At 41.6% G+C, this 12,911-nt stretch overlaps 1 protein-coding gene across 6 annotated transcripts in view; it reads left to right on the top strand.

The window, feature by feature from the left end:
- The window catches only part of LOC120567663 (partitioning defective 3 homolog), a 351,607-nt gene that overhangs the window by 232,244 nt on the left and 106,452 nt on the right, over positions 1-12,911 (top strand). For 5 of the 6 annotated variants that reach the window (XM_039814627.1, XM_039814626.1, XM_039814624.1 and 2 more), the window contains 3 exons: positions 1,043-1,229; positions 3,130-3,281; positions 4,542-4,586. In XM_039814627.1, the coding sequence (XP_039670561.1) occupies positions 1,043-1,229; positions 3,130-3,281; positions 4,542-4,586 (384 nt within the window). The remainder of the gene's footprint in view (positions 1-1,042; positions 1,230-3,129; positions 3,282-4,541; positions 4,587-12,911) is intronic. The other variant, XM_039814628.1, reaches the window with a different exon arrangement.

Raw genomic sequence — 12,911 nt, 5'->3', positions numbered from 1 at the left:
TTGCAATTGAAGGAAAGATGAATGCGGCCAAGTACAGAGATATCCTGGAAGAAATCATCCAGAGTGCTCAGGACCTCAGACTGGGCCGAAGGTTCACCTTCCAACAAGACAGTGACCCTAAGCACACAGCTAAAATAACAAAGGAGTGGCTTCGGAACAACTCTGTGACCATTCTTGACTGGCCCAGCCAGAGCCCTGACCTAAACCCAATTGAGCATCTCTGGAGAGACCTGAAAATGGCTGTCCACCAACGTTCACCATCCAACCTGACGCAACTGGAGAGGATCTGCAAGGAAGAAAGGCAGAGGATCCCCAAATCCAGGTGTGAAAAACTTGTTGCATCATTCCCAAGAAGACTCATGGCTGTACTAGCTCAAAAGGGTGCTTCTACTCACTACTGAGCAAAGGGTCTGAATACTTATGACCATGTGATATTTCAGTTTTTCTTTTTTAATAAATTTGCAAAAAATTCTACATTTCTGTTTTTTTTCTGTCAAGATGGGGTGCTGAGTGTACATTAATGAGAAATAAAATGATTTTTTTTGATTTTAGCAAATGGCTGCAATGAAACAAAGAGGGAAAAATTGAAAGGGGTCTGAATACTTTCCGTACCCACTGTACAGGAATAGTTTGACATTTTGGGATATGCACTTTTATACAGCAAGAGTTAAACCACTCTGTGTGTCTGTACTGTATGTTACTGCTTTCAGGTTCATTGTCAGTGTAGACAACACCACCTGCCTGTGTTAAAAAAAACTCAGCACTTTGGGCAATGTTCTACTGGCATTTTTTTTCCAACACAAAATAATGAGAACTGCACATGGAAATAAACATGCAGTCCATATCGTGTTTAATGATATTTTGAATAAATTCAACTTGGCTTGTTCTGTTTGATCCCACATATTGTTAATGTTTAATACAAATGCAATTAGTCTCTTTGAACATGGAGAGAAACTCCACAGACAAGGCTGACGGTCTATGAATAAATTAAAAGCATTTAGATATTAGAAGAATTCAAAAAGCGAGATCTTGTCTCCTGCAGGAAACTATCAGCTCTCGCCGACTGTCAACATGCCGCAGGACGACACGGTGATCATAGAGGACGACGGGCCGCCGCTCCTCCCTCCCAACCTCTCCGACCAATCGTCGTCCAGCTCCCACGACGATGTGGGCTTCACCGCTGACATGACGCCGCCCTGGGCCAAAGAGCTGCCCCCTCAGAAGGACAGGTGGGCAAACCTGAGTTATTCCTAACAGAGTCTTCCTTCAGTTCCTCAAACATAATGCTCACATTAAGAGTTTGTGAATGTAAAGTATTTATATAGCGCTTTTCTAGTCTTGACGACTACTCAAAGTGCTTTTCCAGCACATAGTACAGGAACCATTCATCATTCACACACATTCATACATGTGGCCGAGGCTGCTGTACAAGGTGCCACCTGCTCATCAGATAAACATTTACGCACATTAACACTCCGATGGCGCAGCATCGGGAGCAACACTATCTGACTCTCTGTTACTGGGGATTATGTTGAGTTAAGTTTCTCATTCATTAAATAACTTCTTAAAGCGCAAGTTTTTTTGTTGGAGTTTGTTACATTCCAAAATCAGAATTTTGACTTAAAGATTTCAGTTTTCATTGTAAATGCATATCGGTTGCAAATATCAGTTATCAGTTTCATTAACTACTAATAATTGGTATTGGCCCTGAAAAACAAACAGTACCGGTCGATCCCTAGTTCAGTGTCTTGCCCAAGGGACATTGCGACATGGAACCGCAGGGCCAGGGATCAAACCACCAACCTTTTTGTTTGGTAGACGAGCGCTCTACCACCTGAGCCACAGCCGCCCTGTTTGTTTGTTTATTAAGATCCCCATTAGCTCCTGTCTATCTTCCCTTCCTGGGATCTCTATTATTTCATAAGAATATTACATAAGCTGTGGGGGGGGGGGTCACAGAAGGCTTGTACCATGTGGACGCGCCGACAGCTTAGTTGTCATTACTTAGAATTTCTCAAGGGGGAGACAGAAACTACACACTATAGCTTTAAGTAAAAATTCCAATGCATGTCTTTTACTTGTAACATCGCATTTTTACAGTGTGGTATTAGTACTTTTAGTTTTAAGTAGAGGATCTGAATACTTCTTCCACTGCTGCATGCCAGTGTTGATTCATCACATGAATGCATAGCATAGAGCTGCGTCTAACCATGAGCAAATCATCCAATACACACAGTATGTTTTAATTTTTACTTTTCAATCCATTGATTGATTGGTGATCAGAAACCAATGACATGTGGCCCCCACATGCACGGTGTGTGTCTGTGTGTGTTCCTGTGATGGGGAAGGATGAATCTTTCTATATAATGACTCCCAGAGCAGTCCCTCTGTTTCTCATTGTGTCTTTATTTAGGTTTGGGCCTGATAGTCATTTCTCTTTCTCTCACCACAATCTCTTTTTAATGCCATCATTTCTTTTTGTTTTCTTTATTCTCCTCTTCTCTTTCCTCCTCTGATTTTGCTTGTCATATCTTATTTTGTTCCTCTTTTGTTTAACTCCCCTGTCTTTTTCTCTTCATACACTTATTTTCTGTGTTTGCTTTTTCCTCTTTGTTGGTCTCACTTTCATCTTTCTCTTTCTCTGCTTCTAATTATGTATCTGCCACCCATTTTCTTTCTTCTATGTAAAGCTCTGTCTTCTGTCTGCCTACTCGTTCTCTCGCCCGTGCTGTCTTCCAACTTTGTTTCTTGCCTCCGTCCCTCGTTGCCCCAACCCATTCTTTTATTTTTTCACATATTCAGCTCTCCTGATTCTTTCCCAGATTTCCCTCCATCTTTTGTTCACTCTCTTAGTTTCCTTCTTTGAACCAGATGAGTTCAGAGAAGACATCCACTTACACCCCTCTTTTAACTGTCTAATGCCACATCTGTGTTTGTTTTATTTTTCTTTCTCTTCCTCCTGTAGTACCTTTTGAAGTCTCCATATTTTATATAAAAAAATGCTAGTCATGTTATCTATACTATTTATCTGTCCTTCCTTATAATCCTGTGACACAAATTACCCCGTGTGGGATCAATAAAGCCAATCTTATTCTCCCTCCCTGTCACACCCTTCAACCCTCCGTCCAGCTCCCTGAATCCAGATGAAAATAATCCAGACGGCAACTTCCAAAGGGAAGGCTTTGGGCGCCAGAGCATGTCGGAGAAACGCACCAAGCAGTTTGGAGACGCCTCTCAGCTGGAGATCATCAAGACACGCAAGTCCAAGAGCATGGATCTAGGTACAACTTTCAAAACCTTTTCAAAATGATGCTCATTAGACTCCAGGGAAATGAGACATGTTGTCCATGAACAGGAACTGACGGAGAATGTGAAAACCTCCACCTGCTTCCAGTCACACCGTATATGAACATGGCATATCCATATCAGCTGAAGGAGGTAGCCTCAGCCTGTTGGTTTGCCCTTTGTGTCATCATTATTTCTCGTTCTACAATTTTTAAGATACAGTTCAAGGGTTAAGTATTAGCTACAGTACTTCTTTAGCCATACGTTGTTGGTGTCAGAATATGATATGGATGGATTTACTGTATACTGGGGGATTTACAAGTGGTAAACCCAGGAGCACAAAACTTTTAGTTTAAAGTTAAGTTAGTGGTACAGTTTCCTTTTCTTTTGCCCAACAACCTTAGAATATGTACAGAAGAGGATTAGGGCCACATGTGAAAAATGTATTGAGTTCTGAGTTTAATCTCAGAATTCTGACTTTTTTTCTCAGAATTCTAAAAATTAAAGTCAGAATTCAGAAAAAAAGAGTCAGAAGTCTGACTTTATCCTCAGAATTCTGAGATTAAAGTCAGAATTCTGGGAAAAGAAATTCTTTTCTTGACTTCAAACTCAAATATATTTTTTTCACATGTGGCCCTAATCCTCTTCTGTAAATATGAGATGTGTCGGGGTAACTGCATTGAAGAAGTTAAGCATTAAAGGCTGGTGTTCACTTTTCTATGGAGTCATTTGATAAACTCAGCGCACCTCAGCTACTTCAAAGTCTGTAAAACCTTTTCATTTAGCACATAATCCCTGCACGGCCCCAGGTTTCAGACATGATGCTTGTATTTGAATGTATTCCACCCCCTTGCCTCTGTATGGAAACAGACTCTGCATCTCTCGCCCCAAAGTCAAGAACTTCCCAGTGTTGATTCACCTTGAAATGGCTTCGAACAGTCGCTGATTGCTTTGGCTGCAACCGTCTCTCCGCTCGCACTCTCTATAATCATATCTAATCTTCTCTGCCAGATTGCTGCTCTGTGCCGTGTTGATATCACAACAAGTCTGATTGCTATCCTCAAGCCCTCTTTTCATTTCCCATTCTCCCCCCCCCCACCTCCTTGTCTCGCATGGCGTCCGATCCTAATTGAGATGAAGCAGTTTGTGATGTTTGCAGCGCTACCTGGATGTTGCATGTGGAATGTCATTTGCACTAACTGAACCCTCAAATGTTTGTACCCCTCCCCTCTGTCCTGCCCCCCTTCCTTTAACAGTAGCCGACGAGATTAACCTCACCCCTCGTCCAGACACCAACACAGGTAAGGACTGCTGCACTGAAAGGTAGAATGGAATACTTCCCTTTGCCTCCATCACCTTTTCCTCTCCAGGTGCATATCCAAGCCCTGGGACTGACGGCTAGAAGTTGTGTTTGACATTTATGTTGAGAGTCCTGTTTCGTACAGAAAGTAATGCTGTTTTATGATCTTATACCACATTATGTTTTATTATCCCATTACATTTAGCATGTTCGACTTAGGCACCGCAATTCATCGGGCAAAGGAGGGAAATTACCTGCACTACGATGGCTCTTGTTGCACATTCTGTACATTCCCACAGTTGATCCAATCCAATCAGTGTAACAACAGAGTCTCCATTAGGATTGGGCATCGAGAACCGGTTCCAACTTGGAATCGTTTCAGATATTAGGATTCCAATGGAATCGTTTTTTTTTTTATTGGAATCGTTTGGAAAGATTTGGTTCGAATACAACCATCGGTTCTAAATTTGCATATTTTGGTTTCCGTAGTGACCACCGTACTTCCAGGCGTTTGTTGTGTTGCAGCCGTGGAGCGCAGTAAGCGCCACTCTAAACTGGCTTTATTTTACGTCGAAAAAGCCCGGTAAAACTGCACACCACCGTTGAATCAAAACAAAATTGCCCCCTCATCTGTTCACGTGAGCCGTTACATCTCCACCACTCGATGATCATAATCGAGAATCAATAAGAAACAGAATCGAAAGGAAGAATCTGAATTGGAAATGATGCCCAACTCTAGTCTTCACTCATCACTCCGCTGATCTGAGAAATACCGTTTTCACAATTATTTTTGGATTTTTTCTACTTTGCTGATCTTTTATGTGATGTTAAACTGCTATCAATACATTGCAACACTTGCAAGCTGCAGATGTATCAAATGAAAAGCATACTAGGAAAGGGGGAGATTATACATGCCCTATAGGCTGCTTAACGGCTTTTAAATTGGAAATACCTTTGCAGGTTACATTGACAGTAACTTAACAGCGAGTAGCATCAATTGGAATGAATGAGCACATGAGAACAGTAGGTAGAGTTGTATAGAGAACTCTGTGCAGCAGAGTTGAGTGTATGGCAGTAATACGTCCTCATACTGATAGAATTACTGCTGTGGAATGAACATTATGCTTTACCAAGACAACTGGTTGAACATCTTTAAGCTAATTATAACTGCAGCAGATATTTTTAGCAAAATATTATAAAGTTACTAAAGAAAATGGTTCAGGGCCGGTCAGCAGCATAGGCAGGGGAGGATAGGGGCAACAGCAGTCCAAATGAGTAAAGAAAAATGAAAGATATTGAGAAAGTTCCAAAAAAGTCGAGAAAAGCACCAAAAACATTGGAAAAATTACAAAACCCTGATTTAACTTTGGGGAAAAAAGCGACAAAAAGGTCGACAAAGCAAGAAAAACATCCGGAAGAAGCAACAAAAACTATGAAAAGCGACAAAAATGTCGGAAGAAGCAACAAACACAGCTGAAGTCTTGCCTAAGGCACCAAATTGGTTAGGGCCTGCTCTGAGGTAGATAGATATAAAAGACAATCTGACAATGTACAGCATGTGCAGATGATCTTTGCCAAGTGCTCAGTGTTGCATTTTAGTGAATACATTCAGTCACATTTGTCTGCAAAACATTCACCTTTCATAAGTTTGATAAAATCTGTTTACATATAGATACTAAGATAGATAGTAAGAAGCAAACTTTGTAACTGTACTTCATCAGTTTTTGTGTTCAATTGGGTAAAAAAACAGCTTCAACGCCTCTGTCCCAGGCCCGTCATCTCATCTCAGATCTACCTTCACAGTCCATGTCTTCTTCATTCGCCCTTTTGATTTTAAGATACAAACAGGAATGTGTGTTTGTTTATCTGATGATACATTATACAACTTTGGGGAACACTTGCACTCTAAATGAACTGCAACCTGCCTCTGTGGCTTTGTAGACCAGATCGATCCATAACTGGTGCAGGACGTGACACAAATTGAAACAGGAACAACGATGGCGGACATTAAATTGCACATATTGATCTGCGAATACAAATTCAGTGGCTAACTTGCAGACGATGTTTCAGGAGGTTTATCCACCACTCTGCTCTTTATGCGCGTGTGTGTGTGTGTGTGTTTGTGTGTGTGTGTGTGTGTGTGTGTGTGTGTGTGTGTGTGTGTGTGTGTGTGTGTGTGTGTGTGTGTGTGTGTGTGTGTGTGTGTGTGTGTGCGGTGTTCCCTGTGTTTGGTGTTTTGCTCGCTCCTGACAAGACACATTTGTCAGACTGCAGAGTGAAGACTTGCAGTCCCCGCCGCAGTTTAAGGTCGCAGGCGAACATGGTTGTGAAAGCAGTCGGGTGACTACAGATTTGATTTTCTCCCGTTTGCCTCAGATGCAGCTGTAGCACTAATTGTTTTGTGTGTGTGTGTGCGTGTGCGTGTGTGTGTTCGGAGAGGGACAGCAGAAGAAGCACTCTGTCCTTGGTTAAGGCAGCGGGCTGACAGCGAGTCATCTGTCATTGTCAGGTCTTGTGTATTTTCACCATCGCCTCGGCTGAATGGAAGGCCTGCCTCTGATATCCGCGACTTGGACCAAATCCTGTCTTAGGAAGACATGTAGAGAGGGAGGAAGAGAGCGATGAGAGCTTTAGAATGTAAAAGAGAAGCTGTCTTGGTACTATTTTGCAGGTACGGCGGTGAACTCTCACTCGATAGTAAAGTGTGAAGACAGAAACACGGAGGAAAAAGTGCGGCAAGAGGATCGAAAGAGGTGTTGAGGAGAAGCACAGATGGATACTTTGATTAGTATTTTAATACTTTTGTTGGAACCTTGAAACAGTGTGTGGGCAGCCATGAGATGGACAGGAGATTGTTTCCAACTTTCTGTCGTGTTAGGATATCATGAGTCGGTAAGGATCAGATTGTGTGTTACATATTTTAGGAAGTGTATCTGCCGAATAGAGGCAACAAATGAGTCAGCTGTACGGTTGCAATGAGACTTGGAAAAGTTAATAACTTCACATAGGGCTGCACAATATATACATGATATCAACAGGCTTAATCAACATATCGTGAAACGCTGCGACATATTGCGATAGACATTCTGAGATTTGTTTGTGTTAGTTGAAAGAGAATATCATCTAGCTGTCATTCTTTCTTTAGTGTTGCCTTTTATATTCAATTCAATGTGTAATTGGTTCAATAAAAGAATGTTAGAAATGATTTCCTTTCATTTGTTTTAAATTCAACAAGCAGTTTGTTGTATTTTAGCAGAACACTTTTATTTATCGTTAAGTATTATCGTTATCGCGATATTCAACGTTATCGCATATTGCATATTTTCCTCATATGGTGCAGCCCTGACTAAACATGCATCCTAAAGTCCAAGTCCTCACACCTAAATGACAAAGGTAGAGTTGATATGGCTGTTAAGAGGTGCTTACTGACTGACTGACTGACTGAACGGCTATACAGTCGGTTAGTGACGTATGGTATCCCAACAAAACGTCCTTTCCATCTGACGCGTACGCTGGGTTTTCCCAGGCAGCTTCAGTAATGGCAGAGCGGAGCGGTTCAATTCATTCCCTATAGGAAGAGCCAGTAGGGGCCAGGTCCAGTGGCCGCATATTACTGCACTTAAGCAGTAGTATACTTCATGTTAAACATATATATATATATATATATATATATATACTGATTGGATTACAGCAAAGACAACGTCGGCAGTATTGACGGCAAAATAGGCTCCAGAATATTTTGTTCTATATTGAAAATGGATAATAAAAGTGGGAGAGTGTCAATGAAACAACCTATTTCTGTGACGTCCTGTTGTGCTCTTTAACCCCCCCCAACAAATCACAAGTAGACTTTGTAGTTCACAACTACTGTTTCCTGTCAAATTGTTTATAGATCTTGACGTTTCTGACCGCACTTGAAGGCAGCTTCATTTCACAGGGAGAGAGAGAAATAAAAGAAAGGACTGAGATATAGCGAGAGCTTTGTTGTTGCAGGAAACCTTCAGCGATTACACAAACTCCCAGACAGTTCAGTGCTTAGTTTTTTTTACCCTCATAGTGTTTTAAAGCCTTCTTGTGGCAGCAATAGAGGTTTCCTGTTTCCTGTACGGGGCTCTTTCTACGTCTGATCTCCGGTTACATGATCAGCGTGACGTGGGGTGTCTGAACGCGGCCTTACACTGACTGATTTGAGGCCACAGGTACTGGTTGTAATTGTTTTTAAGGTGGATATTTAGTGTGAACATTATGAGAAAATAAGGTATTTTTCCAGTGGAATTCAATGAAAGTTCCATAATGCTGTGGGCTAAAAGATGTCTCTCTATTTTGTTTTAAGTGTCTGGGGTTTCTCTTCACTTTGTGGCCCTCTGGTCTCACTTTACCAATGTTTAAAAAAAAATCCCAACTCCCCAATAAGTATAAATGATCCATGGTGCGTTTCCCAAAGCCAAAACACAACCATCCTGCTGAAACCAAAGACTGTGACAGCTCTGAGAGATGGGCTATAGTAGCCCTCATCCCCTGAGCTGTGATTGGCTGAGAGGATTATTGACACAGGCCGCAGCCACATGTTGGTCGAGGACACTCCAGTGATGGAGGACAAAGCAGGACTGTTGGCAGTGTCCACAACTCCACGCAGACTTTGTCAAACCTTTTCTTTAGTTCATCATGAATCCCTGTGAGAAAGTGTCCTGGGAGTGATCCTATTTCAGTTATCTTAAAGAGGCGCAATGCAGTTTTGGCCATTCCTTCTCTGTTTTGTTTGCCAAGGGTGGATGTGTTCAGTGCCGTGAAGCAATCTGTTACATGGCGAGACCTGATATCACGCCATACTTCCTGACACTGAGGCCGGCAGCTCACCGGCCGAAAGTTGCGAGGGTGGTTTTTCCGCTCACAGGTGCTAGGGGGGAGCGAGACGACCCCCATTCAACCTGAAAAAAGTCATATAACCATTCCAATGACTCCCAAGCTGTTAAGGTAAATTAAGCTAAAAAAAACTGCATAGTTCCCCTTTAACTCTTAACTTTTTTAAATAGTTTTTTTCTGTACTTTTACTTTTACTTTAGTATGATTTGTTTCAAGTATTGTACTTTGCTACATTTCAAATCATATTCGTCACTGAGTAGAAAGAAAAGGTCTAGCGTTGTCTTGTATCAAACAATCTCAAATCTGAAGCTGCTTTGTGCCTTTTTCAAATCACAAAAGACTGCGATTTAATTAAATAAGTATGAAAAGTATGAATAAGATATTAAATAAGTAGAAATATAAAAAGTGTATCTCCCCCCTCTGTTAAAAAGTAACAAAGTAACTTTTTCTCTGAGTAAATTTTAATAGAGCTACTTTTTACTTTTACTTGAGTAGATTTTTTGTACCAGTGATTTTACCTGTACTTTAGTAAAAGTTAATCAAAGTAATGATAGTATAGTTTTTCTCGAGTAGTGTGTTTTTGTACTCTTTCCACCTCTGGCTCTGTGTTTGTTGTTGTAAGCCTGTCGCTGGTCAACACGGTGGGATCACTCTGTCCAAACACACTGACACTGATTACTTCCATCTGACTGACTGGTTGCCAGATTTGAAATAATCCTTTTTAGCTGTCTTTTTAAAATTTCTGTCAAACAATGTATGGGAGCTGTGTTCCCAGATCTGATTATTCACAATTTACTATGTTTCATGTTCAAAAAGAAATGCAAAAAAGATGAGCACGCTTTCCTTTTTTAAAGACCTCATATTATGCTAATTTTCAGGTTAATAATTGTATTTAGAGGTTATATCAGAATAGGTTTACATGGTTTAATTTTTAAAAAATACCATAATTTTGTTGTACTGCACATTGCTGCAACTCCTCTTTTCTCCCTGTGTGTTGAGCTCTCTGTTTTAGCTACAGAGTGAGACATCTCACTTCTGTTCCATCTTTGTTGGGAGTCGCACATGCTCAGTACCTAGGTAAGGACTACTAGCCAGTCAGAAGCAGAGTATGAGGGCGTGCCCTGACAGTACCTAGGTAAGGACTACTAGCCAGTCAGAAGCAGAGTATGAGGGCGTGCCCTGACAGTACCTAGGTAAGGACTACTAGCCAGTCAGAAGCAGAGTATGAGGGCGTGCCCTGACAGTACGTAAAAACCATAAAAATAATTAAGAAGCAGAGTATGAGGGCGTGCCTTGACAGTACCTAGGTAAGGACTACTAGCCAGTCAGAAGCAGAGTATGAGGGCGGGCCCTGACAGTAGCTAGGTAAGGACTCCTAGCCAGTCAGAAGCAGAGTATGAGGGCGGGCCCTGACAGTACCTAGGTAAGGACTCCTAGCCAGTCAGAAGCAGAGTAGGGCGGGCCGTGACAAGCAAGCTAGTGTGATCTAGACGAACCAAAAGACGTTTGTTGAGTGCTAAGTTATTTAAATGTTAACAAATTAGTCTTTCATACGTAACGTTTTAATTCTGCTCTGTCTCCTGGACATGGTGATACAAATATCTGAACTCTTGGGGCCTCCGCTCTAACTAGCTTGGTTTGATGGCGTGCCATGCTAGCAGCTAGGCGAGCATTATAACGTTTGTCTCTGAAGTAAAGGCTGGACTACAATAGAGCTGTTTGGAGCAGTTGGTGAACAGTGTTTTCTGTTGGAGATGGTAAGTCCCTTTGGGGGGGACTTTGGGCTTTTTCACTTTGTAAGCCTATTACATGCTCAAAAAATATATGTAACACAATAAAGCAAAGGGAAAAGTATGAGCTCTTTAAAGTATTTTATTCCACACACACACATACAGTACACTCTCTGTGGCCAGGTAAGCCTGACTGAACAGAACAATGTCTCACCAAAAACCTCATCAGCAGATTAATTGAAAGTCTTTTAAAAAAAGAAAACAATGTTTTCATGTTTGTGACTAAATGTTATTTGTCAGATCTCCAACCCAGTGTGAATGATCCTTTTTCGTTAAGACAGCCACTGAAGTGTGACTGTAGTGAATGGCGCTGGGCAAAGCCTTTAGATAAAGTGGGTGTACAGCGTGGAAAGCCCATCAGCCGGGCCCTCAGTGAGACGTTAAGGGAACAAGACAGGCTGATGAGAATGAATGGGGGACCGCCAACCCCCCTCGCTTCTTCACTCTGCATTTATTCAATTTCCATCTCTATTTTTTTCCCCTCTGTCTTTATAATTTTTTCGGTCAGTCTCACTGTAAACAAGAAGCTTGGCAATTGTTTTCAGCTTGTTTACAGATTTATTACAGATTATTCTACAGCACTGGCTGGCCATTTGATTACATTTCTATATATGTTACCCTAAGTATTTAACATTTTACTTTGTTTCAAGAAAACCAAGTACATTACACTTGAAATAATAATTGGATAAAAAACAAACAAACTGCCAATACAGTCAATGTAATGTGACTAAAATAGGTCCCTACTAAAGACTCAAATCTATAAAAAATGGGCCACAAATATACATTTTAATTTTCAAAAAGGTACAGACATTCCTGGGCACTGTAACTTTTAGCAAAAGTTGCTCAAACAGGTGTAAATCTTTCTGTCAATTTTTCTATCCTCCTCCTTCCTTACTCTCCCCTCCTTACTTTGTGCTGTTCTCTTTTCTTCTCTCTCTCTCTCTCTCTCTCTCTCTAACTCCCGTCCCTCGTGGCACCACAATCTGTTGGCCTTCTTCTGCTACAGTAGCTCCAAAGTTGACATCACCCGGGAGATCAGGTCTCTTCCGTTTACCTCCACGCCCTCTCACCTTATCTTCTAACATTTATTTGCCACCGTACATGTTCTCAGCCTGAAAGGAGCCATATGGGAGCAAAACTGTATGCCCGCACCACTGTACAAATAGTCTTTTAGTTTAATTAAACTGTCATGTTTCTCCTATTTTGCTGTTGCTGTTATTTTCAATCAGGGCCACATCTTGTAATGAAATTCGTAGTCAGTCAGGAGGAGTGTTGCGCGCACACACACACACACACACACACACACACACACACACACACACACACACACACACACACACACAAGACAGACACACGATCAGCTTCCTTCTTGGTGAAACAGTGTCCAGGTTTAAATATGGTGTGCTGTTGTCAGAGTTGCTTATTGGTCCTCTGAGGCTAGGCATGTTCAGGTACACCAGCTGTTTCTTCTTCACTCGTTGAGCAGAGATGCTCCATAGTTGGAACACTATAAGGGGAGTGTGGCGTTGCTTATATGTAGCTGGTGTTGTGTGTTCACTGGCCAGCGGCCACAGGAGTTCCAGTGTGACACATTGGATGTGCCACATTTTTGCCATATCGTTTATTCTGTACATCCAGTCAGTTCTTTTGCCAGACCCGTGTGCATAGTAGAA

This window comes from Perca fluviatilis, chromosome 11 (genome assembly GCF_010015445.1).
Source record: "Perca fluviatilis chromosome 11, GENO_Pfluv_1.0, whole genome shotgun sequence".
Taxonomy (NCBI): domain Eukaryota; kingdom Metazoa; phylum Chordata; class Actinopteri; order Perciformes; family Percidae; genus Perca; species Perca fluviatilis.
The sequence above is the reverse complement of the archived record's forward strand: the minus strand, read 5'-3'. Positions and strand labels throughout refer to the sequence as shown.